Genomic DNA, 23820 nt, shown 5'->3' with positions numbered 1-23820 from the left:
TGCAAAGAGATTGTTAATAAACACGATCGGGTACTTCAAACGACGTTTATGAGATCGTCACAAAAGACGAATCTTGGATCTGTGCGTATGAGAGCCAAATCCAACGATAGTTGTTCATGGAAGAAGCACTTCGAAGTAAATGGTCGCCTGTTTCTTCGGCTAAACTGATCGTGTGGCTACTATATGGCTTGAGAAACGTAGGACGCTTAATACTGAGTGATCACTACAAGTTGTTTGCCTGAAGTCTTCTGAAAAATTCGAAAAACGAACAAGAGAAGACGAATCATTATGCACCATGATAATACGAACTCTCACAAATCGAATTTAAACCAGGGCCTGTTTGACCGGACAAAACGTGAAATTGATGGGTCATACGCCGTACAGCCCTGACTAGGGATCCAATGACTTTATTTTATTCCAGCATATCAAGAAAAAAGGCGTGTTCAACGATTTTCGTCGCTAGAAGATGCTGTTGAAGTATTCAAAAAACATTTTTTCTTGTGTCTCAATGGACAAATGATCACGTAGATAACACAACAACTACTACCAAGAAAACCCCTTACAGTCATACGGGAACATCCGCTTCAAGAAGACTCCACAATTCATTATTTCTACCTGACACTAGTGGTATAACAGGTCACACAATAGTCAATTGAACTCCAGTGTATTTTTGCATCCATCGTCGTCAGTGCTTAGGGCGATTAATTCGCATTAGTTTTTTACTTCGGATCCCTTAAGTATTTCAGAAATAAATGCTGAGGGCGAGCTAGCTACTGCTGGGAGATAGCTACACGGGTTGTTGTTGTAGCAACGCATATATGTTCGTTCGTGTATTATTTCAGTTATCAGGTTCTGGTTCCTCTGTATCCAGACCCAAGAATTCTGCAATCTGGACTGATTGCGTCCATAAAGAATCAAGAGACAGGTGGGTGTGGTGAGCTGGACAACTAAACAAATGCAGTGTGTCGTGTGGTCCCAATCCACATGCGGGGCATGTGTTGGGTATCTTGGAATCAATTCGGGCCCAATACGAATTGAGGCAGCTGCATCGTCCGTCTAACTGGGCTAAAACCACTCGTATTTGCCTTGGCAGCTGGTGTTCTTCTGCTGCGATGGATGGAGGGTGGTCCCCAAGTACCGCATTCACACTGTATCTCTGTACTGCGCAACCATGTCTGTATGAGTACTGATAGGCTCGTTCATCTAGAGGTTCTCTTTTATACCTTTGGACCTTTCTCTCTCTAGATCATGAAGATCTCTGCTGACGTGCCAGGGTGGGGGAAGCCTGTCCATTAAATGGTGACAGGGATGCTTACTGCGATCGGCCTGTTCGACTCCCCTCTGCTGGTATCCTTGCCAGGTTTCAGTAGCGGGACAACCCTGCCAACTTTCCAGGCTTCTTGTACAATATGGGTGGCTAACGATAGGTAGAGGACACTTGTTAAGTACTCAACCTCAGATTCATCCAGTTGTTAAGCATTACCATCGAAATTCGGTGTGGGCCCAACGCTTTAGATGATTTCACGTTTCGGATGGCATCTGCAACATCGCGCATCGTAAATTGTGGTGGTACCTCCTCGGCTGGGAGAGCTCTTCTTATACAGCGTAGCACACTCCTCTTCGCCCTATCACTCTCGGGGTGCTCTTTGAACTGCCGGTTAAAACAACACGCGCACCTCTTTGAGCCAGTTACTGTCACGTTGAAAGTAACAGCCGTTCAGTCATCCTTCTATCCCGGATTCGAGAGTGATTTAACCGTTGCCCACAATTTAGTTAATCCTGTACCAATTTGGCATTGCTTCAGGTGCTTCAGCCACTTTTCCCGCTTATGTTCGCCTACTAACCTATTGACTTCTACAGTAAGCTCTCTAACTTTCGGGTCTTCAGGGTTCGTACGACTAAGCTCATTACACTCATTTGGTAGTCCCGTCGCCTCTGCTAGGAAATTTGTTCTTATTTCGGGTATTCGACCAGCAGGTATATGGCAGTGTTGATGTCCCGGAAAGTTCTCTCCGCTACCCGAGGATCCGAGGGGATGGGCAGCTCTCGGAAGCGGTGATTGGTCAAATTTCTGAACCCTTGCCAATCAGCTTTCCCATAGTTCAGGAAAGTACGGCGTTCAGCAGTTATGAAATCGGGTGGTCTATTTACGGAGACGATGACTGGGAGGTGGTCCGAATCAAAGGAAATGGTGGGTTGCCAGGATACGTCATTTATCAGACCTGGTGCCACAATGGTGATATCTAGCGAGCTGTGGCAATCTCCTCTAATCCTAGAAGGACCGCCTTCGTTCACCGTGCAAAACATGGAGCTATCAATTTGCTCGGCCAGCGCTGTACCCCTCTGGTCATTACCTAGGACGGAATGCCAAGGCTTATGATGAGCATTGAAGTTCCCTAGCACCAGGCGGTTATTGCCCTCTAAAAACGAACTAATATCGGGAATATAACTGCGGGCAGGCACAACTATTCATCGGCGCTATGTACACATTAAGCAGATCTATTGCGGCAGTACCACACTTTACTGCTACCCACATACATTTCATGTATGGGTCACTAGAGTGAAGCTCAAGCGAGATAGGTCTATACTGGACAAACTGGTGTATTCAGCAGGCAAGTCCTCCTCCTCCGCTCCTTGTGCGATCATTCCGCTAAACGTTGTAACCATCACAACGTTGCAAGCTACCGGTGGCAGTGAGCTTTGTTTCCTGGATCGCGGCGACCATGATGTTTTTCCGACTCATAAAATCCACAATTTCGCTTACCTTATTGCGGAGACCGTTGCAATTGAATTGCAGGAATGATACATTTCCGGGCCGTTGCACAACAACTTGTGGTGTCAGATGCAGCGTTCGTTGGTGTTGGGGAGACTGCGGGGGCGTCTCGTATCCGGCGACGTCGAAGAGTCAGACGACGAAATCGAAGACACACTGGACGATGTTCTGACGCAGCAAGCAGCAACATACCTATCGCTGTGATCCCGGGTGCGACTAAAGCCAGAGCACCCTCGGAAATACACCCACTCCCTACATCAATTACACCTCACCGACACTGACAGGTGGTGAATGCGGATCTGGCAAACGAAACAGATCCGTACTGGCGCGGGGTTTATCTCTATCCCAGCACGGACCAAAAGAGTTGGGAGCAGGCATTCCGGGATGAATTGCCGCCCCCATGGTGAAAAAATACACAAACACATAATTGTTGAGGTGACAGCCCCTGGTCGAAACATCCTCCGAGTTAATCAGTTGCATAGAACCGGCCGCCGTGGGATTGGCTACACGGATTGGAGCTAAAGGCTGTTATAAATCCGCCAAAGTACACCTTAGTGTTACAGAGTTGGAAATACTTTTTGAGAATTATCTATTAAGTTGTGGTGGTTAGTACAGTTCGTCACTGAACCTTCGGATTTGCAGTTCGGCAGGGCTTCGGGTCAGCTGTGCAACTCGGCATTGATCCTTCGGGTTTGCAGTTCTACAGGGCCTTCGGGTCAGCTGTTCCTCTGTTTGGGTAATAGAAGAACATGGTAGAAACTAGACCGTAGCCTTAGACTCCGTATCCATCGTATTCCCTAACACCGATCCCCGATAGTCGAACCCCTCAGTTCCTCGAACATCAATAGCTGAACGCCGAATCCATAGTGTTCCCGAATATCAACAGCCGAACACCGTATCCATCGGCTCCCCGAGCATCACCTTATCACCCGGAAGCCGAATCCACCTGGTTCCCGATTATCTACAAACCATCATCTCCATCACCTGCGATTATTGCAGCAGGTCCCCGATTATCTACAATCCGTCATCAATACACAAGGTTCCCGATTACCTACGAAACACCAGCGAAGCCGCCCGGTTCTCGATGTCCAGCAAACCCTTCAGCAACAACCGATTCCGACGAGCCAGCAGAGCAAGGGTAACCACTGTCAGAAGACGCCCACTTATTACGAAACTCTCAGCTGACAAACACCAGTCCACCTAGACACCTTCACACCAACGACAGATCTGTAGTAACCAGTTATTAAATCAATAAAATCCGTATTAACCCCCCAGGAAAGAGAGAATACTTGTCTTCTCATTTCGTAGCGGGTCCTTATGGAGACTCTTATAGAGCTTACTCAGCCAACGGGAAAACCACGTTACATTGCCTTGAACACATAAAAATTGTATAAATCATGCTGAACACTTCATAAGAAAATAAACAACTTTTTTTCATGGTACATAATCGCGTTTTCATTGTTAGTCCAGAAACTTTTATAGTTCCCCTCGTCGAATACGGTTCCAATGATCGGTTGTGAGTACCTTTATCCAAATTTTACTACCTATGTATGTCTCCTTCGATTGTAAATCTCTTATCTTTTACTTCATTCTGCGGCACGAACTCCAATTTTCCAAAGTACCTTGCCTTGTCATATAATGAGAAGAAAAAGATGTACAACAAATGACAAAAAATGTGACATTTTTACAAAATCTGAAATAACTAAATAAAACAAAAACAGCAACAACAATAATGGCAAAATAACATTTCATGGTGTTATTTTCAAACCTAATCTGTAAAATTAATTTTCTTGCAAAGCGCTAGACAACCGAACATAGCAGCGGCATTCATCCATCTAACGATTCACCCACACATCCAACCATTCATCCATCCATCCATCCAACCAATTTTAAGTGAAGTTAGCGAATAAACCTCTTGGTATTTTGAGACAATTGTAAGCCACTCGTGGCCCTAATGCCCCAGGGAGCTCTTTACAGGTTTTCAGGATTGTTTCTTCTGTACTTTTTTTTCGTTTTTGGAAGAGAATAGCGATTTATCTTTTGGAATGACAGTATTTGGGCGTTGTTTTTGTGTACTCAAACATTGTTGTTAATGTTTTAAGTGTTTTTGTTGTCTGTCTACATGCTCAAACAATGTTTTTAAAGTGGGTAAGGGGAGGGAGAGGCGGACACACTAAGTATAGAATTGCTAGTATTGCAGGATTTGTTACTTCTTTCAATTTACAATTATTTTTTCCCGAAACCCAAATCAAACAATTATCTTCTCCTTGGGAGAGTGGGTAGTGAGGTGAAGAAGAGAGTGAAAGCTTGTGTGCGGGTTGTTTGCCTGGCTGGCTGTTTGTATTTCAATGTTGTTAATTTATCTGTTAAGTCTAAAATTAACAACAGATTGTTAACGAAAATGCTTTTTAAGCTACTCCACTTGTCGTGGATGATGACCTTTTGTATTTCGCAACGAAGGCGATAAATTAAAAATTTGACAACTGTATTAAAAAAATTGAGGAGAGAGGTGAAGAGGGAGAGTGAGCTGATTATACTTACGTTTCGAAATAATAAGGTAATCTCTTAACTAGAAATTTTCCATAAAGATGGAAAAGAATTGTTACGGACTGGAACCCATCCCTTGGGTTTATGTTTGAGGTCACTCGACTGTAATTGATGTAGCCGCTTCACTTGGAGATCAATGGTCGATTGGGTTTATCTTGTAACTAGCAAATGCCCGCTACTTCGTATGCGGAATAGGAATAAAATATAAATAAACAATATTTAATATGGAAACAATATTTCACCATGGAAATTTTTTCCCACCTCACCCCTTCACAACAATAGCGCACATTCAAAATTCAAGGTTCTAGCTTTAAAATTTTCGGTATTCGAAATGGGCACAGAAATCCAGGTTTTCTATATCCCCATATTTTAAGAAATATAGCAAATCTATTTAATTAATTCTCTTTCGAGTTGAGCTGTTAGGCCTTTAGAGATACATCGAAAAATTAGGGGTCTACCGAAGTCCCACGCATCCATTTTTTTAAGCATTTCATTTTATGCCTTTTTGTTCTTAGGGTGTTGTTCTCAATGTGCGACGTATCACGTGGTCCCTGCCTGCACTATGGGCAGATACGCATTGAGTACTGTAGACCAATCACATGTCAGTTGCACCTGGTGGATGGTTCTGGTGGCTCTGGGTAGGGACCGTTCCAGTAAGCAACCGGTAATGTTGCTGCACTGACAGCATCCGTCCGTCTGTCTGTTGAAATCAAGATACGGCTCGCAATTTTAAAGATAGAGAGTCAAAATTTGGTACAGAAGTTTTTATTACTTGCAGGATGGTTGGTATTGAAAATGGGATATATCGGTCCACATTTTGATATAGAACGGTACCTCCGATTTTCGGTATTTTTAAGGTTTTAGCTTCATTATTCTACCAAAATGGCTGAAATTTGGTACGTAGTCTTCTTAAGGGGTATAAAACTTTCCCCCAGAATTTTGTCGGTATCGGTCCACACCTTCATATAGCCCCCATAGAACGGTACCTCCCGATTTTCGGTATTTTGAAAGTTTTAGCTTCATTATCCTACCAAAATGGCTGAAATTTGGTACGTAGTCTTCTTTAGGGGTATAAAACTTTCTCCCAGAGTTTTGTCGGTATCGGTCCACTCCTTCATATAGCCCCCATAGAACGGTACCTCCCGATTTTCGGTATTTTTAAGATTTTAGCTTTATTATCCTACCAGAATGGCTGAAATTTGGTACGTAGTCTTCTTTAGGGATATAAACCTTTCCCCCAGAATTTTGTCGGTATCGGTCCACACCTTCATATAGCTCCCATAGAACGGTACCTCCCGATTTTCGGTATTTTGAAGGTTTTAGCTTCATTATCACACCGAAATGGCTGAAATTTGGTACTTAGTCTTCGTTGGTGGTATAAAACTTTCCCCCAGAACTTTGTCGGTATCGGTCCATGCCTTCATATAGCCCCCATAGAACGGTACCTCCCGATTTTCGGTATTTTGAACGTTGTGGCCTCAATATTCCACCGAAATGGCTGAAATTTGGTATTTAGACTTTCGTTGGGGGTACTCAAATGTCCCCTTTAAATTTGTCGGTATAGGTCCACGCCTTCATATAGCCCCCATGGAACGGTACCTCCCTATTTTTCGTATTTTGAAGGTTGTGTCTTCAATATTCAACAAAATGGCTTAAATTTGGTATTTAGTCTTCAATGCCATATAAAACTGTTCGCCAGAAATATGTCTGTACAGATTCACGCTTTCATATTGCCCCATTTCTGACTAAAATTTGTCGGTATAGGTCCACGTTTCGATATAGCCCCCATAGAAGGGTACCTCCCGATTTTCGTAATACTGAAGATTGTGACGTCAATATCCAATCAAAATGAAATTCGTTATTTCGTTTTCCAAGAGTTATAAAATATTCCAGAAGAGTATTATCAGTATAAGTCCACGTCTTCCTATATCCCCATAGAAGCGTACTTCTTGATTTTCGGTATTTTTTAAGTTTTAGCCACATTCTCTTACCGAAATATATTTCCGTCAGAAATTTGTCGGTATAGATCGACGTTTTGAAATAGCCCCCATAGAATGGTGCATTAAGTCTTCTTCATACACGACAGAAAACTCATGATTCCATTTTACTTCAATAAAACTTGTGGTGGAGGGTATAACAAGCTCGGCCCGGCCGAACTTAACGCCGTTCTTACTTGTTTAATTTTTGAAAAAATTTAAAAATTTGGTAGCCGTTAACAGACGGAGATGGGACAATATAAATCTCATTTGTGAGCTGGCTTGTCAGGTTTTTAGAACTCTGGAATCACTGGCCTATTGATCGAATGAGTCCGTAATACTGCTAAGAAGCTTTTCCAGCAGTGCCAATATTTTTCAGCATGTGTATGGAAATGCCATCAGATCCCATTGCCTTTATATGCTTTAGGTATCTTGGGGCAGCGCACACTTGTCCAGATGCTTCACCCATTTCTGTCTGCGATGCTGGTTGACTGAGTTGTTAATTTGGTCCCACAGAGTGGGGATTCTTGGAACATCTAGAGAAGATTGGCGTATTTCGTCTCATTGTTCTGCAAGTGGCGTAGCAGCAGTTGCAAAATTGAACCTCCAGTGTGGAATTGTACCTTTCTCCCTGTATGGCAGATGAGGGTCCGACGCAAGGGACAAGATGTAAATGGCACAAGCGACATGCTGACTATGCTAATGCCAGGGGAGCTGGAACAATTAGCAGTGATCCTGATTCAGAGTTCAGAGAAGTCAATCTGGTCTGCAACGTGATTGCCACGAGATTCAGAGAGTAATTGTGAGCCCCATAGTTCACGATGGCTTTTGGTTAGCGGCATTAGGTAATTTTCTTCGCAATATTCTATTCCAGTGTACTCTTCGCAAATGACATATCTCAGTAAGCAAAAAATAGTGGGAACATTAGCTAGCGGTGCCTAACCCAGTTTCTTTCACCGGAATGAAAATTTAAAGCCTGTCATGTTTTTGGCCAGAAAACATTTTCCCACATTCCTTGTCGTATGACCAGCATGAAATCAATTTCCATTACTTTTTTCATTTATTATGATTTCAAAGAGAACTCTTGAGATAACCATTCAAAAAAATTTACAAATCACCCCCTCATTTCAAAACAAGCCAAAAAGAAGTCAACATATTTTAACGCCTGGAAATCATTTCGTTATGCCAAAAATAGGATAAAGGACTTTTCTGCCAATATTGCGCTTCAAAAGAGTGTCCCCTTAAAAACTTAATTATGTGAAGCAAATGATAACGTTTTTGAATACAAATAAAGCGAACCGAAAATGCAAACACTTTACAACTACCGACTGACTCTATGGCCAGCAACATCTTGAAATAGATGAAAAGGAAAAATAGTCAGCTTTTGTGTGAACACTCAAAATCACATCCTTAAAAATCCTTTTTTTATTCTGGGCAACGGCACACCAAAAAAAAACTGAAAAATCTGCAAATGCTTTGTGCGGGTGTTAACTGAGAATGATTTCATTTTTCCCATTCTGGTTTTATTGTCCTGATGGTGGTTGTTGTTGCTGCTACAAAATTTGCATAATTTGTTAAAGGACATTTGTCATCGTTTTCATTTTATGGTCGCTCGTTGCTGTCTCGTTTCTCTTTCATTTCTTCAAAATGCCAAAAAAATGTTTTCTCCCTTCCTGCCTCCCTTGGAAATAAAATAAATTTGCATTTATCTTCAAGTGGCAAAGCAGCATTAGTCTTTCCAAAAACATTTCTTTCACAATTCAATGACTTTTCATGAGATTTGTGACTTTTAGTTGGTAATAAGATTTTCAAATTTATGGCAGTTAATTCAAAATTTATTTTAATTTTTTTTTTTGTTTGTGTGTTTTCTTTTTCATTTCAGGTCTGGTTTCAAAATCGCCGTGCCAAATGGCGTAAAACGGAAAAATGTTGGGGCCGTAGCACAATAATGGCTGAGTACGGGTTGTATGGAGCCATGGTACGTCACTCGTTGCCTTTGCCAGAGACCATATTGAAGTCGGCCAAAGAAAACGATTCGGTAGCACCATGGCTACTAGGTATGGAGAACAAAAGTAAATGCAAAAATGATATCGAAAACTTTTTTTAATTATACATATTTCTAATATTATATATTACATTTCATATAAATTAATCTACATAACCTTAAAATACCCAGGAATCTACATTGGATGAACATAATAATAATAATAGGATGTCTTGCGTTTATAGAAATTTCACGTTGTATCTCAATTTGTGATGTTTAGTTACAGAACGGACTAGTTTACTGAAAAAATCATTGAACTAGTTCAACATCTAATTCCTTAAAGAAAACCACGGATAAATGAACTATTGACAAAATAGAAACCGTTGTTTCTTAAAACTACTTAATAAGAACTAGAAAGAACGACTGAACAAGTTCAATGAAACGATTCACTGAAAAGAGCAAATGAACTGCGTTACTAAGTAATTCCTTCAATAAAACCACGTCTCAACGAACTACTGACGAACGACAAACTAAACTAAAACGACAAAGTACTGAACTGGGGATCGAAGGAACTACTGAATTGGTTCGATAAGATAGCTCCACGTTTTGCACGGTGAATGAAGACGCCCCTACGAGGATTAGAGGAAAATGCCACAGCTCGCCAGATATCACCATTGTCGCACCAGATCTGATAAATGACGTATCCTGGCTATCCATCATTTCCCTTAGCTCAGACCATCTCCCTATCATCTTCTCCGTAAACAGACCACCCGATTTCATAACCTCTGAACGCCGTACTTTCCTGAACCATGGGAAAGCTGATTGGCATAGGGTTCAGAGAATTTACCAATCACCACTTCAGAGAATTGCCCATCCCCTCAGATCCTCGGATAGCTGACAAAATAGAAACCTTTGTTTCTTAAAACTACTTAATAAGGACTAGAAAGAACGACTGAACAAGTTCAATGAAACGATTCACTGAAAAGAGCAAATGAACTGCGTCACTAAGTAATCCCTTCAATAAAACCACGTCTCAACGAACTACTGACGAACGACAAACTAAACTAAAACGACAAAGTACTGAACTGGGGATCGAAGGAACTACTGAATTGGTTCGATAAGATAGCTCCACGTTTTGCACGGTGAACGAAGACGTCCCTACGAGGATTAGAGGAAACTGCCACAGCTCGCCAGATATCACCATTGTCGCACCAGATCTGATAAATGACGTATCCTGGCAATCCATCATTTCCCTTAGCTCAGACCACCTCCCTAACATCTTCTCCGTAAACAGACCACCCGATTTCATAACCTCTGAACGCCGTACTATCCTGAACCGTGGGAAAGCTGATTGGCAAAGGGTTCAGAGAATTTACCAATCACCGCTTCAGAGAATTGCCCACCCCCTCAGATCCTCGGGTAGCTGAGATTTCTTTCCGGGACATCATCACTGCAGCAGCCTCTCGCTACGTACCTGCTGGTCGAATACCCGAAATAAGACCAAATTTCCCAGCAGAGACGACGGGACTCGGAAATAAGCGTGATGAGCTTCGTCGTACGAACCCTGAATACCCAAGAGTTAGGGAGCTTACTCTTGAAGCCAACAGGCGAACATAAGCGAAAAAATTGGATATAGCACTTTCGCTTCAAAGCGAAAACGTCGCACCATTATGCCCACCGGTGTATGTATCGATGAGTTGGAGGATAAAATCAATACCTACCGCGACACCCTGGCAACGTTTTTGAAGAAGAGAAACTTTCAGCTACCATGGCTGAAATCCAGAGCAACTATATTCACCTCATGAACAAAGGAGGATACTGGACAGTAAGGTTGGAGACAGGACGTCCGGTCCAAACCGGAAAATTCTTGGAGTTTTTAAGCGACACGCAGAGGAAGGCATTGCAAACCACCCAGAATAATGCCCTTAGAACCGCTACCGAATGTGTCCAGATGTCGAATGTGGATCATCTACATTATCACTGCAGCAGCCGCTCGCTACATACCTGCTGGTAGAATACCCGAAATAAGACCAAATTTCCCAGCAGAGGCGACGGGACTAGCAAATGAGCGTGATGATCTCATCGAACGAACACTGAAGACCCAAGAGTTAAGGAGCTTACTCTTAAAGTGAACAGGCTAGTAGGCGAACATAAGCGGAAAAAGTGGCTAGACCACCTGAAGCAATGCAACATTGGTGCAGGATTAAGGAAATTGAGGGCAACGGTTAAATAACTCTCGCATTCGGAAAAGAAGGCAGTGACTGACCCAAAGAGGTGCGCTTATTATTTTAACCGGCAGTCCATAGAGCACCCCGAGAGTGAAGAGAAGTGTGCTACGCCGTATAAGAAGAGCCCTTCCAGCCGCCACACTTTACGATGAGCGATGTTGCAGATGCCATCCGAAACGCGAAATCATCCAAAGAGTTGTGCCCTCACCGAATATCGATGGTAATGCTTAACAACTGGATGAAACTGAAGTTGAGTACTTAACAAGTGTCCTCAACCTTTCGTTAGCCACCCATATTATACCAGATCACACACAAAGTTGGCAGTGTGGTCCCGCTACGGAAGCCTGGCAAGGATGCCAGCAGAGGTGAATCGTACAGGCCGATTTCATTCCTGTCGCCACTGGAAAAGATCCTAGAGGCACTACTCCTCCCCACGATGAGAAGGTGGTTTCCAGTTGCCCAACATCAACATGGATTTCGGAAAATGCATAGTACAACTACAGCATTAGGCGGCATATAGACATATATAAATAGAGGACTGAACCAGAAAAGGCCGTGGGACCGAACAGTCATGGTGGTTCATGACCTATCGAAGACCGTCAACCATGCCACACTGTTCGAGGATATAGAGAAGACTACTCTCCATCCATGCTTGAAACGTTTGGTAATCAACTATATGTGCGGACGGCAGTCGTTTGTGGAATTCAGAAACAAGAAGTCCAAAACCCGTAGAATGAAACAGAGAGTTCCCCTAGGAGGGATGATATCTCCGGAACTGTTTAACCTCTACCTCTCTGAAGTTCCACACCGTCCAGACGGCATAGACCTGAAATGGCAGTGTCTATAAAGAATCACGAGACGGGAGAGTAAGTTTTCGATCCCAATCCACATTCAGAACATGTGTTGACTGTCATGTCTTCAATTAGGGTCCAATACAAATTGAGGCGTCTGCTGCGTCGGACCTTAATTGGGCTAAAACCACTTGTGTTTGCCTTTGCAACTGGCGTTCTTCTGATGCGATCTTAGAACTGACTAGCTGATCAAGAGGTTCTCGCTTGTACTTTTGGACCTCCTTACAGATCATGAAAATCTCTCCTGACATGCCTAAGAGGTGAAGCCTGTCCACCCGATTGTGGCAGAGATGCTATCGGCGATAGCATCTGTATCTACAACATCTTGTGATGCTAATGCACCAGCAAAATTTTTGTTTCCTCTTGAAGGTGGTCCATTGAACCCATAGAAGGCACCCAGTTGCACTACCTATGGCGACATTCTGGCAGGTTTGAATATTCTTCCTCTATGTAGAGCTAACATTTTAATACCACACTGGTGCCGCATAACTTAATACAGGCCATCCTATTGCTTTGTAGGAGGTCAACAAGGATACTTTGTCAGCGCCCCAAGTATGGCCGCACCTTGTTTCTACTTCTGATCTTACCACAAGTAACTGTGGTATGCGCGGAACGTTAAACACAAAATCTGAGGGTATTTACTGATTCGCATCAGTACACCATCGACCAGTATCAGCCGTCCGCCACCTGGACACTGTAGCAGTGGATTTTGCGCCGAATATTTTCATATTTTTAATATGGAAGAACTGCAATAAGGACCCGACGCCATTTGTTACGATCTCTAGCCGTCTGGGGGATGTGGAACTTCACAAAGGTAAAGGTTAAACAGTTCGAAAGATATCACCCCCCTTGAGGAACCCCCTGGCAACCACACATTTAGTTTATTATCCAAAAAACACCTGGAACAGATTGGCAGATTGGCTGACCGTATTGAAGGTCTTCGATAGGTCAAGAGCCGCCATGATTCAATTCTCGACTGATTTATGTGAATCCATGCTGATTTAAGGTAACTGAAAAACTGTTTCTCATCATAGAGGAGGTGAAGTGCCTTAACTGACATCATGGCTTGGTTTCAGTAGCGAGACCACCACCACAAACTTTCCAGGCTTCTGGTACAATATGTGAGGCTAACGATAGATTAAGGACACTTGTCAAATACTCAGCTCCGTGTGATCCAGTTGCTTTAGTATTTCCATCGAGATTCCGCGTGGGTCCAACGCTTTGGATTATCACATGTTGGGAATGAAATCTGCAACGACACTCATAGTAAATTGTGGTGGTTCCTCCTCGGCTGGCATTACTCTTATACGGCCTCACGCTCCGTTTCGCACTATCACTCTCGGGGTGCTCTATAAATTGCTGGCAAAAATAACACGCGTATCTCTTTGGATCTGTGACTACACACAATTGAAAGTAACAGCCGTTCTATCATCCTTCTTTCCGGGATTCCAGAGTGATTTCACCGTTGCTCACAATTTATTTAATCCTGTACCAATCTTTGTGGCGACTTGTTTTCGCTTTGAAGCGAAGGTGGTATATCTAATTTTTCGCTTATGTTCGTCTGTTGACTTCAGGACCCTAACTCTTGGGTCTTCAGGGTTCATCTTACAAAGCTCATCATGCTCATTTACTAGTCCCGTCGCCTCTGGTGGGAAATTTGGTCTGATTTCAGGTATTCAACCAGCGGACTACATGTCTGCAGCATTGATGATGTCCCGAAAAATCCTCTCAGCTACACGAGGCTTTAAGGGAATGGACAGCACTCTTAAGCGGTGATTAGTAAATTCTATGAACCCTTGCCAAAGGACTTTTCAATGGTTCAGAAAAGAACGGCGGTAAGATATTGTGGAGCCGGGTGGTCTGCTAACGGAGACGATGATAGGCAAGTGGTCTGAGCCAAAAGAAATGGAAGGTTGCCAGGACTCGTCATTTATTGGAGCGGGTGCCACAATGGCGATGTCTGGCGAGCTATGACACTCTCCTCTGTAGCGGCATCTTCGTTCGCCGTGAAAAATGTGGATGTATAAATTTGCTCAGCCAGCACTGAACCCTTCCGGATATTGGCTAGGACGGAATGCCAAATCTCATGATGAGCATTGAAGTGCCCTAGCACCAAACGGGCATTGCCCTCCAAAAGCTAACTAATATCCCACACTTTACTGCGACACCCATACATTGCATATATAGGCTACTACAGTCAAGCTCACGCGAGATATGTAGGTCTGTCTTGGAGGGACTGGTATATAAGAAAGACAAGCCCTCATTCTCCGCTTCTAGTACGATCCTTCCACAAAACGTTGTAACCATCGCAACATCGCACAGTGTTGCCGCTTCCATACAAAAGTGGACAAAAATAGAAGGAGTTGACCTAGGTTGATGAATTTTTGCACAAGTACTTGTAAGGGCATAGGAATGAAAAATTTCAACTTTGGTCCATATCGGTTCAGATTTGGATTTAGCCCCCATATATATCTTTCCCCGATTTTGCTATAAGTCGGTCAATTTTGATCGAATAGCCTTCAAATTTATTATGTAATATTTCCTTAGGCCTCTGAGTAGCTCTACCGATTTTCACAAAAATCGGTTCAGATTTGGAAATAGTTCCCATATATATCGTTGGAGTCTCCTATAGAATAGAAGGCCTCCTTGGGAGTCTTTTACAGAATAGCAGACCTCCGTAGAATACTCCTACAAAGTAGGAGACCTCCTTTGGAAGCTCTTATAGAATAGGTGACCCTCGTAGTAGGCTGCTATTGAATAGGAAACCACTGTAGAATAGGATGGGATACATCCATAGGAGTCTTCCAATAGAATATCAGGGTACCTATTCTGTAACTTTTTAACAACTTAACTCATTGTTTATTATACCCTCAGCCTTTAGGCTAAAGAGGGTATTTACACTTTGATACGACCAAAAATGTGCCTCATCGAAATAATGGTTTTAGACCCCAAGTATGTTTGTACGATATCCGTTTCAGACAATTTTGAGTAGATCTAGCAATGTCCGCCCGTCTGTCTGTCTGGCTGGCTGGTGCGCACGATAACTCTCGAACGGATCAATCGATTCGGTTCAAATTTTGGGTATCGAAATATTTTGTCCAGATTCGATTTAAGTTGAAGTTGAAGATGGGCCATATAGGTCCATTCCTACAGGTACCTCCCCCACAAATGTTCAAAAATTGTCGCAAAACTTGTGCGCACGATAACTCTTGCAGGGAATAACCAAACTTAGATGAGGTTCTAATATGGACTCAACCGGTCCACTCCTTCGGGTACCTCCCACACAAAATTTCGGAAAAGTTTAGTTTAGGACCTGGTATCGAATCGCTTTGATTTTTGTTTACGCAAGTTGTATTCGCTGTCCTCTATACGACGCTATAAGTTTCATTAGGGGCAAGTCCATACTTCCTGAGAAAATAGCCTGAAAGTTACAAAAAACCCTATGACACCGTGTGTAGTGGTTGGAGCGCAAGATAACTCTCGAACGATTCGGTCCAAAATTTGGCTTTCGTAATATTTTGTCCAAACTTACTTCAAGTTCAAAGATGGATTATATCGGTCCACTCCTTCCGGTACCTCCCCTACAATAGTTCGAAAATGTTCGAAAAATTTGTGCGTACGATAACTCTTGAAGGGAGTAACCGATTTAGTCCATACTTTTCACATTATGAAATTTCTACTACTAGACTTAGATGAGGTTCCAATATGGACTCAATCGGTAAACTCCTTCGAGTACCACCCACACAAAATTTCGGAAAAGTTCAGTTCGTTCAAAAATATTCTGACAATTTGTGCGCAAGATAACTCTTGATGGGAGTGGCCGATTTGGTCCATACTTTACACATTCTCATAACGTCTACCAGATATAGATCAGGTTCGAATATGGACTATATTTGTCCACTCCATCCCGTACCTCCCACACAAGATTTTTGATAAGTTCACTTTAAGTCCTGCTATTGAATGACTTTGATTTTTGTTGAAGCAACTTACATTCGCTGCGTCAATCACGGTGTTAAAAGTTGTTTCAGGGGCAAGTCCATATTTCTTGAGAAAACAGCCCTTAGGGTATAAAAACTCCCTATGGCACCCCCATGGTCTATGTCGGTCCATTCCTTTAAGTACCTTCTCCTCAAAATTTTTGAACTTTAATCCTAATCAACATTTTTGTCGGTTCATACGACCAAAATTTTGAAACCCCCTTAATACATAAGTTTTTTTGTGAAAAAATTGTTTCAATTTGCACAGGCTGAGGGTATATCTCTGACGGCTCAGCTGACTGATACTTTCTTACTTGTTTTACAACAATTTCAACAAAAGAAATTGTAACAACTTTTCAATCGATAAAAGTTACAGAATAGGCCTACAGACCTCCGTAGGAGTCTTATATAGAACAGGAGACCTCCGTAGGAGTCTCATATAGAGCAGGAGACCTCCGTAGGAGCCTCCTATAGAACAGGAGATCTCCGTAAGGGTACCATATAGAAAATGAGGCCTCCGTAGGAGTCAATTTTCCATGGAAAATTGGTCAAATCATGATTGTAGCTTTAAAAATTATCTTTTTGGAATTTATATACGCCTCCATCTCGTAGCTTCCATTGAATAGTTAGGTTTAAGCATGCGCGGCCTCTGGAACATTAGTCATTCCACTCGTAGATTTTTGATCCATTGTGTATACTCTGACAGATTCATCGATTGCTAGATAGATCTTTAAGTCATTTGATTTTGGTTTTACAGTAGAAAACCCGGCGCGTTTTTCTTATTCCGTAGAATGAATCTTATTCGTGTGCCCATTGTGTTACTAAAGCCCTACAAAGGAACATCTAAAATTCTTAGTCCTGTTTTTATCAACATTTAACTCTTGCGCCGAAAAGGATGCTAAACAATGTCTTGAGTTGCATATTGTCGAAACGCTTTTCTGTGCTTTCAGCTTCATCGTCTTCTACATTTGCACCTGTTGGTCATATGCCTTATTCCGTTGACTGTCCTTAAATCAAATAGGTATTCCCAAAATTTCAGAGGACCGAGATCTAAGTTGTTAATTCCTAATTCATAGGAACATTCTTATACACATCCTATAAGCTTTTTTATGGACTTGTGAACAACCAAACACAGGACAAAGAACCTCTCCACAACTATCATGACCACCATCTGATGATAGATCTTATAAGGACCTGTGTAATATGTATTCACTGGTTGTGCTGCATTTTTTATTATTCCCCTTTCCTCCATATTAGCCTAATAATTTATTTACATGTATTGTCATGTAGTTGGCCATAAGTGCAAGTCATAAGTAGTCATATGATATGTCTAATTTTGGCAAAACAAACGTCCTTATCGCTCACTCACTATTATAACATTTGTATCGATAAAGTGGTTTTTTATTTTACAATTTTTCATTTTTTTGTGAACATATTTAAAAAGCATGACGAAATGCACTTTAAATGTATTTTCAAAAAAATAAAAGACAATGGCAATTTTTTATGTTTCGTTTTAAAACGATGTCATATGTTCGAAATTTGTTGGTGGCATTTATGATAGCAAAAAAAAAAATGTTAAATGATAATCTGGAAACAATTTGAAAGTACCACCACCAACAACAGCATCATGAACAACAACATCATCACTATAGTCAAACCAAAAGTGATTAACACCCCCCAAATTGAAGAGACAAGTTTAGAGACCTTATAGATAGATAAATATCACAACAACAACAATGACGTACAACAACAAGTACTTCAACAAAATCCAACAAATTGTTTTCCTAAATACCACATCAATGCCACGTAGAACAAAACAGGAAAACAAGCTACAAAACAACACCAGTTGTTTTTTTGGGTAAGCGCACACACATACCCACAGCAACTCAAAGGATATGCTTAAGGATGTGCCAATGTAATCCCCTCGAACGCACACTTTACAAGTTGCGTAATAAAATCGACTTTTGGGATTAACAACCGTTCAAATAAATAATATTAGATGAGGCCTAAATTTGTCTGTCTGTCTCTCTGCCTGGCTCGTTCCATTCATTCATCTCTCTAACAGTGATGTCCCTTATACCCTGTTAAGGTGGTGGAAAATCTTCAATTGTTTTTGCGTGCTTTGTGGAAAAGGATGAGAATGGCATTGTGACTCTCTGTCTGCATATGAATATTATTAGGGTTTAGGCAACACACAACAAAATATCCTTGGGTTCTCCGTTATGTATGAATGGGTGAATGAGCTGAATTGGACTGATGGGTGCTGCATTGATGACTTCTGTTGAAAATATAACATGTTTTTATTTCCTCCGTTTAATCGCTTAATAAATGCAAAGGATTGCCATTTAAATGCAATTTAATGCTTTTATTGTTTACGGAAATGGGATGAGCATGGGGTCGGCAAGGATGGAATGGGATGATACCCTACTAAAAATTAAGCGAATAATATAAGCAAATCATCTCCGCATATTGAGTCTTATTCGTTGCATCTAGGGTTTCAAGACTCAATCTGCGGAACCAAAAAAGCGAACCCATTCTGTGACTAAGGACTAAAATTAAACGACTGATAGGTTTTCGAATGGAGTAGCTCCTATTCTGGAGGCCGAGTATCCTTAAACCTTATCTGGTTTTAGAGATAAGTTCATGGAAATTCCAATAAGATCATTAGCATACCGTAACGCCATTTATATTTCAGCTTATATAAGAATGATTTTAGGATAAATCGATTGGCTTGTTTTAGACGGAATAATTAAATAATCGTAATAACGGGACAGCGCATTTTTAGAAACATATTGAAACTATTGAGCTAGACTTATTGACTCCGGTTACGTAGGGTAACGGATTATTACGGTTATTTGATTCGTCCGTATAAAATCATGCTAATCAATTTGTGCTAATATCATAATTATATTAAGCTTAAATGTAGTTGGCGTTAAAACTGGTGTATGACCTTATTGGAATTTGCATAATCATACTCTCACACCAGGTTAAGAATGTGGGCCTCCTGCCCACTAACCCACTCTGGTAGGAGAAACCAACCGGCCTGGTGGTCAAAAGATCTTGCCAATCTACACGCACAGAAAAAATATTTTTCGCTTTTGTTGGAACAAAAATATATGTTTTGGTTCCAAAAATGCATTTGTTTTGTTCAAACATTGTAATCCACATCCAAAAATACCATCTTTTGTTCCAAACATAGAAAACAAAAACAACTTTCGAATTTCCGCAATATTGTTAAAATCGTTAACAATACCGATTGTAGGAACTATCATAATCTAATATTGTTTACAAAAAGTATTGTCAATACAGAAAACCAGCCCAGAAATTTTTGATTTGAGTGCATATACTTCTCATATACACTTTTCGCATAACTTGGATATAAATGTCGCGTATAATATTGCAATCATTGATGAACACAATACATGGTTTGCTGCATTGGCTGACAACAAAGACAAACAAAAAGCCACAAGAACCCACCACAACATAAGGAATAATTAAACACCATAACAAACATGAAAAGGAAAGAAGAATGAAACAAAACAGAAACAAATAAAAACAAGAGTCTCACAAGTACATACACACAAAAACAAAGGTAAAGGCAGCATGTCATACAAACACACCACAACTCACCAAAATTATTTTTTCAACACGGCATCGAATAGCGAGAGAAGAGAAACAAATTTTCGAAGAAAAGAGAGAAATATTGTTCAGTTGACACAAACTATTTTTGGATTTACAATACTACATGAGGAATCCAACAATATGTTAACAATACATATTTTGCTCTTGGAATATTGTTGGATCAAACATATTTTTTTCTCTGCGTGTAAGATTCCGTAAAGTACTATCAAAGGACCCGAAAACCATTGGTAGTATTAAACGGGCTGACGGCACATAGACTAACTCAGGCCTAGAGACTCTAGATCACGGATGTATCAGAACTAACAGACGTTCCAACAGTACATAACCATGCCACCGTAGATGCAGATGTGAGTGCTATTGAGGAGATCATCAGTCAGCCAAAAATAAGATGCGTCATAAACACATTCAAGCCCTTTAAATCACCCGGACCAGATAGAATCATACCCGCAATGCTACACAATGCCTTGGAGTCACTAATTCCACATCTGGAACTTATCTTCAGGGCTTGTCTGTATTTATCGTACATACCGGTTCTATGGAGGGAAGTGACTGTGATATACATCCCTAAAGCGGGGAAATCAAGCCACACACTTCCAAAAGACTATAGACCATTTAGTCTTTCCTTCTTTTTACTGAAAACTCTAGAAAGGCTGCTGGACCTTGGCATTAGAGCCAAGTTTTCAGCCACAGACCTAAGTTCCGCCCAACATGCCTACCTACACGCAGAGAAAAAATATTTTTCGCTTTTGTTGGAACAAAAATATATGTTTTGGTTCCAAAAATGTATTTGTTTTGTTCAAACATTGTAATCCAAATCCAAAAATACCATCTTTTGTTCCAAACATAGAAAACAAAAACAACTTTCGAATTTCCGCAATATTGTTAAAATCGTTAACAATACCGATTGTAGGAACTATCATAATCTAATTTTGTTTACAAAAAGTATTGTCAATACAGAAAACCAGCCCAGAAATTTTTGATTTGAGTGCATATACTTCTCATATACACTTTTCGCATAACTTGGATATAAATGTCGCGTATAATATTGCAATCATTGATGAACACAATACATGGTTTGCTGCATTGGCTGACAACAAAGACAAACAAATAGCCACAAGAACCCACCACAACATAAGGAATAAACACCATAACAAACATGAAAAGGAAAGAAGAATGAAACAAAACAGAAACAAATAAAAACAAGAGTCTCACAAGTACATACACACAAAAACAAAGGTAAAGGCAGCATGTCATACAAACACACCACAACTCACCAAAATTGTTTTTCCAACACGGCATCGAATAGCGAGAGAAGAGAAACACATTTTCGAAGAAAAGAGAGAAATATTGTTCAGTTGACACAAACTATTTTTGGATTTACAATACTACATGAGGAATCCAACAATATGTTAACAATACATATTTTGCTCTTGGAATATTGTTGGATCAAACATATTTTTTTCTCTGTGTGTAAAAGGCAAATCGGTGGAAACAGCATTAAACGAGGTAGTTGGACATATTGAGAGAAATATGGAGGGCTCGGACTATACGTTGGCGACATTTCTCGACATAGAGGGGGCCTTCAACAACGTTAGACTCGAATCCATAGACAGCTCTCTAATAAACCTAGGTGTATCGACTACACTGGTCAATTGGATTGACGGCATGCTCAGTAGCCGAATAATCAATTCAAGCATCAGTGGAAGTTCCATTCGGAAGCAGGTCACTAGAGGCACACCTCAAGATGGTGTCATATCACCACTACTGTGGCTTCTAGTGATAAATAAAATACTCAAGGATTTTGATAGGCAGCGCATAAAGACGATCGCGTATGCAGATGACGTCGTCATCATGTTCAGCGGGAAGTTCCCACAGACACTATCAGAACTCTTGCAAGGAGCTCTAGTCAAATTATCTAGATGGACACTTAACAACGGACTCGGAGTGAACCCATCGAAAACAGAGCTAGTTTTGTTCACAAATAAAAGGAAGGTCAGACCATTCACCCTACCAGTGCTGGATGGAGTTAGCCTTGAACTCTCTTCGGAAGCCAAATACCTCGGCATTATCCTTGACCACCAACTCACGTGGAAAAGAAATGTCGAGGAGCGCACCATGAGAGGTCTAATAGCTCTATATTCCTGCAAGAACTATATTGGTAACAGTTGGGGTCTGAGACCAACGGTCGTCGATTGGATTTATACGACCATTGTCCGCCCAATTCTTACATATGGCTCTCTGGTATGGTGGAATGCCCTGAACAAAACGACATATCTAAACAAACTAAACAGCGTCCAAAGAGCGGCATCACTTCTAATAACTGGTGCTATGAGGAGCACTCCACAAGCTGCCTTAAATGTGCTACTAGATCTACACCCACTGGACCTAGTAGTGCAGGAACTGGCAGCAATGGCGTAGTTCCCAACACGGACGAACTGCAATCGTACGTCGATTCGGGCTACCAGCGGCCTCGGGGAACATTAGTGACTATATGTCACCACAAATGTCGTTCGAGGCAACGAAGGTGCATATACCCCATAGGGATGATTGGACACTTAGCAGCCCACCTCTAGACGGTATAGAGATTTATACCGATGGCTCTAAGATGGAAACAGGCACAGGAGCAGGTGTCTATAGCAATTCCCTGGATCTACGTATTTCATACAAGCTGAACGAATATTGTAGTGTCTTCCAGGCTGAAATTTTTGCGATCAGAAAGGCCGCGGAACTGATTAACAACATGAGAGGGGACATATCTGGACCGGTGACTATTTATGTTGATAGTCAAGCGGCCCTAAAATCTCTCAAGTCCCTTTACATCAATGGTGCACAAGAAGAGAATGCTATTTTGAGTTTTTGTATGGGACAGAGAGTTGTAGTTAACTTTTTCGTAAAGACGCGTGCATGGCTGCTTTACATCAAGTCCGCGGCAGTTCTGTATTGCAAGCACGCTTTGGAGCCATTAAAATCAATCGTCACCTTGTGTTGGGTCCCAGGGCATTACAACATCGAGGGAAACGAGGCAGCCGACGAACTGGCACGCTGCGGATCGGAGTCACAAAGTATTGAAATCGACAGCTCCATCAAGCCACCATTGTGCCACTTCAGGAGGAAGATAGTACAAAAATGTCAAGAAAAATTCTGCCAACACTGGCAAAACTTGCCCAGCTGCAGCACATCAAGGGCAATTTGGCCTATCCCGTCGAAGACAAGAACCGCCTCACTGCTCTCAATGAAGAAACCAGACATGAAACTAGCAGTGGGGATCATCACGGGTCACTGCAGAACAAAATCCATGACGAGTAAATGGAAAGTTGACTTGGCCAACTACTGTAGGCTTTGCGAGGATGAGGAAGAAATAGAGACGATTGAGCACCTTTTATGCCGCTGTCCTATGCTCATTTCCAGAAGACTGTGTACGATGGGGGTACATACCACTCAATCATTAACAGCATTTAGCCATGCAGAGCCGTCGGATATACTTCACCTTGCTAAAGGCCTGAAATGGCGCCAACGCACTGGAAATGCGACAAGAACCACCTCTACACAGTAGCATCGTCAAACGCATTCCAACTACATCTCACCCAATTTCACCACCTCAACACTAACAATATTCACTATATATATCCGTATCTAATCAACAACATCACTACAACTATAGTCTCACCAACCTCTTCTTACCGTTACAGACGAACCGCTAATTGCTTCTCATCCACAGGCATCACCTTCACACCACATCACTACACTTATGGTCTCATCTATACACACCCATAGTCTACATCCTCAACTTCTCTCTAACACATGCACATCTAAATCTATATGCACACCTAAATCACCAGCCC

The 23820-nt window shown here is 41.5% G+C and overlaps 1 protein-coding gene across 3 annotated transcripts in view; it reads left to right on the top strand.

Annotated features, from left to right (window-relative positions):
- Positions 1 to 23820, top strand: part of Vsx2 (Visual system homeobox 2) — a 459366-nt gene that overhangs the window by 325594 nt on the left and 109952 nt on the right. For 2 of the 3 annotated variants that reach the window (XM_073979345.1, XM_073979346.1), the window contains exon 5: positions 9179 to 9368. In XM_073979345.1, coding sequence (XP_073835446.1) covers positions 9179 to 9368 — 190 coding nt within the window. The remainder of the gene's footprint in view (positions 1 to 9178; positions 9369 to 23820) is intronic. The other variant, XM_073979347.1, reaches the window with a different exon arrangement.

The sequence above is a fragment of the Musca autumnalis genome, unplaced genomic scaffold (assembly GCF_047663935.1).
Source record: "Musca autumnalis isolate F117 unplaced genomic scaffold, ASM4766393v1 scaffold_3, whole genome shotgun sequence".
NCBI classification, from domain to species: domain Eukaryota; kingdom Metazoa; phylum Arthropoda; class Insecta; order Diptera; family Muscidae; genus Musca; species Musca autumnalis.
Note: the sequence above shows the minus strand (reverse complement) of the source record. Positions and strands in the feature narration are given on the sequence as shown.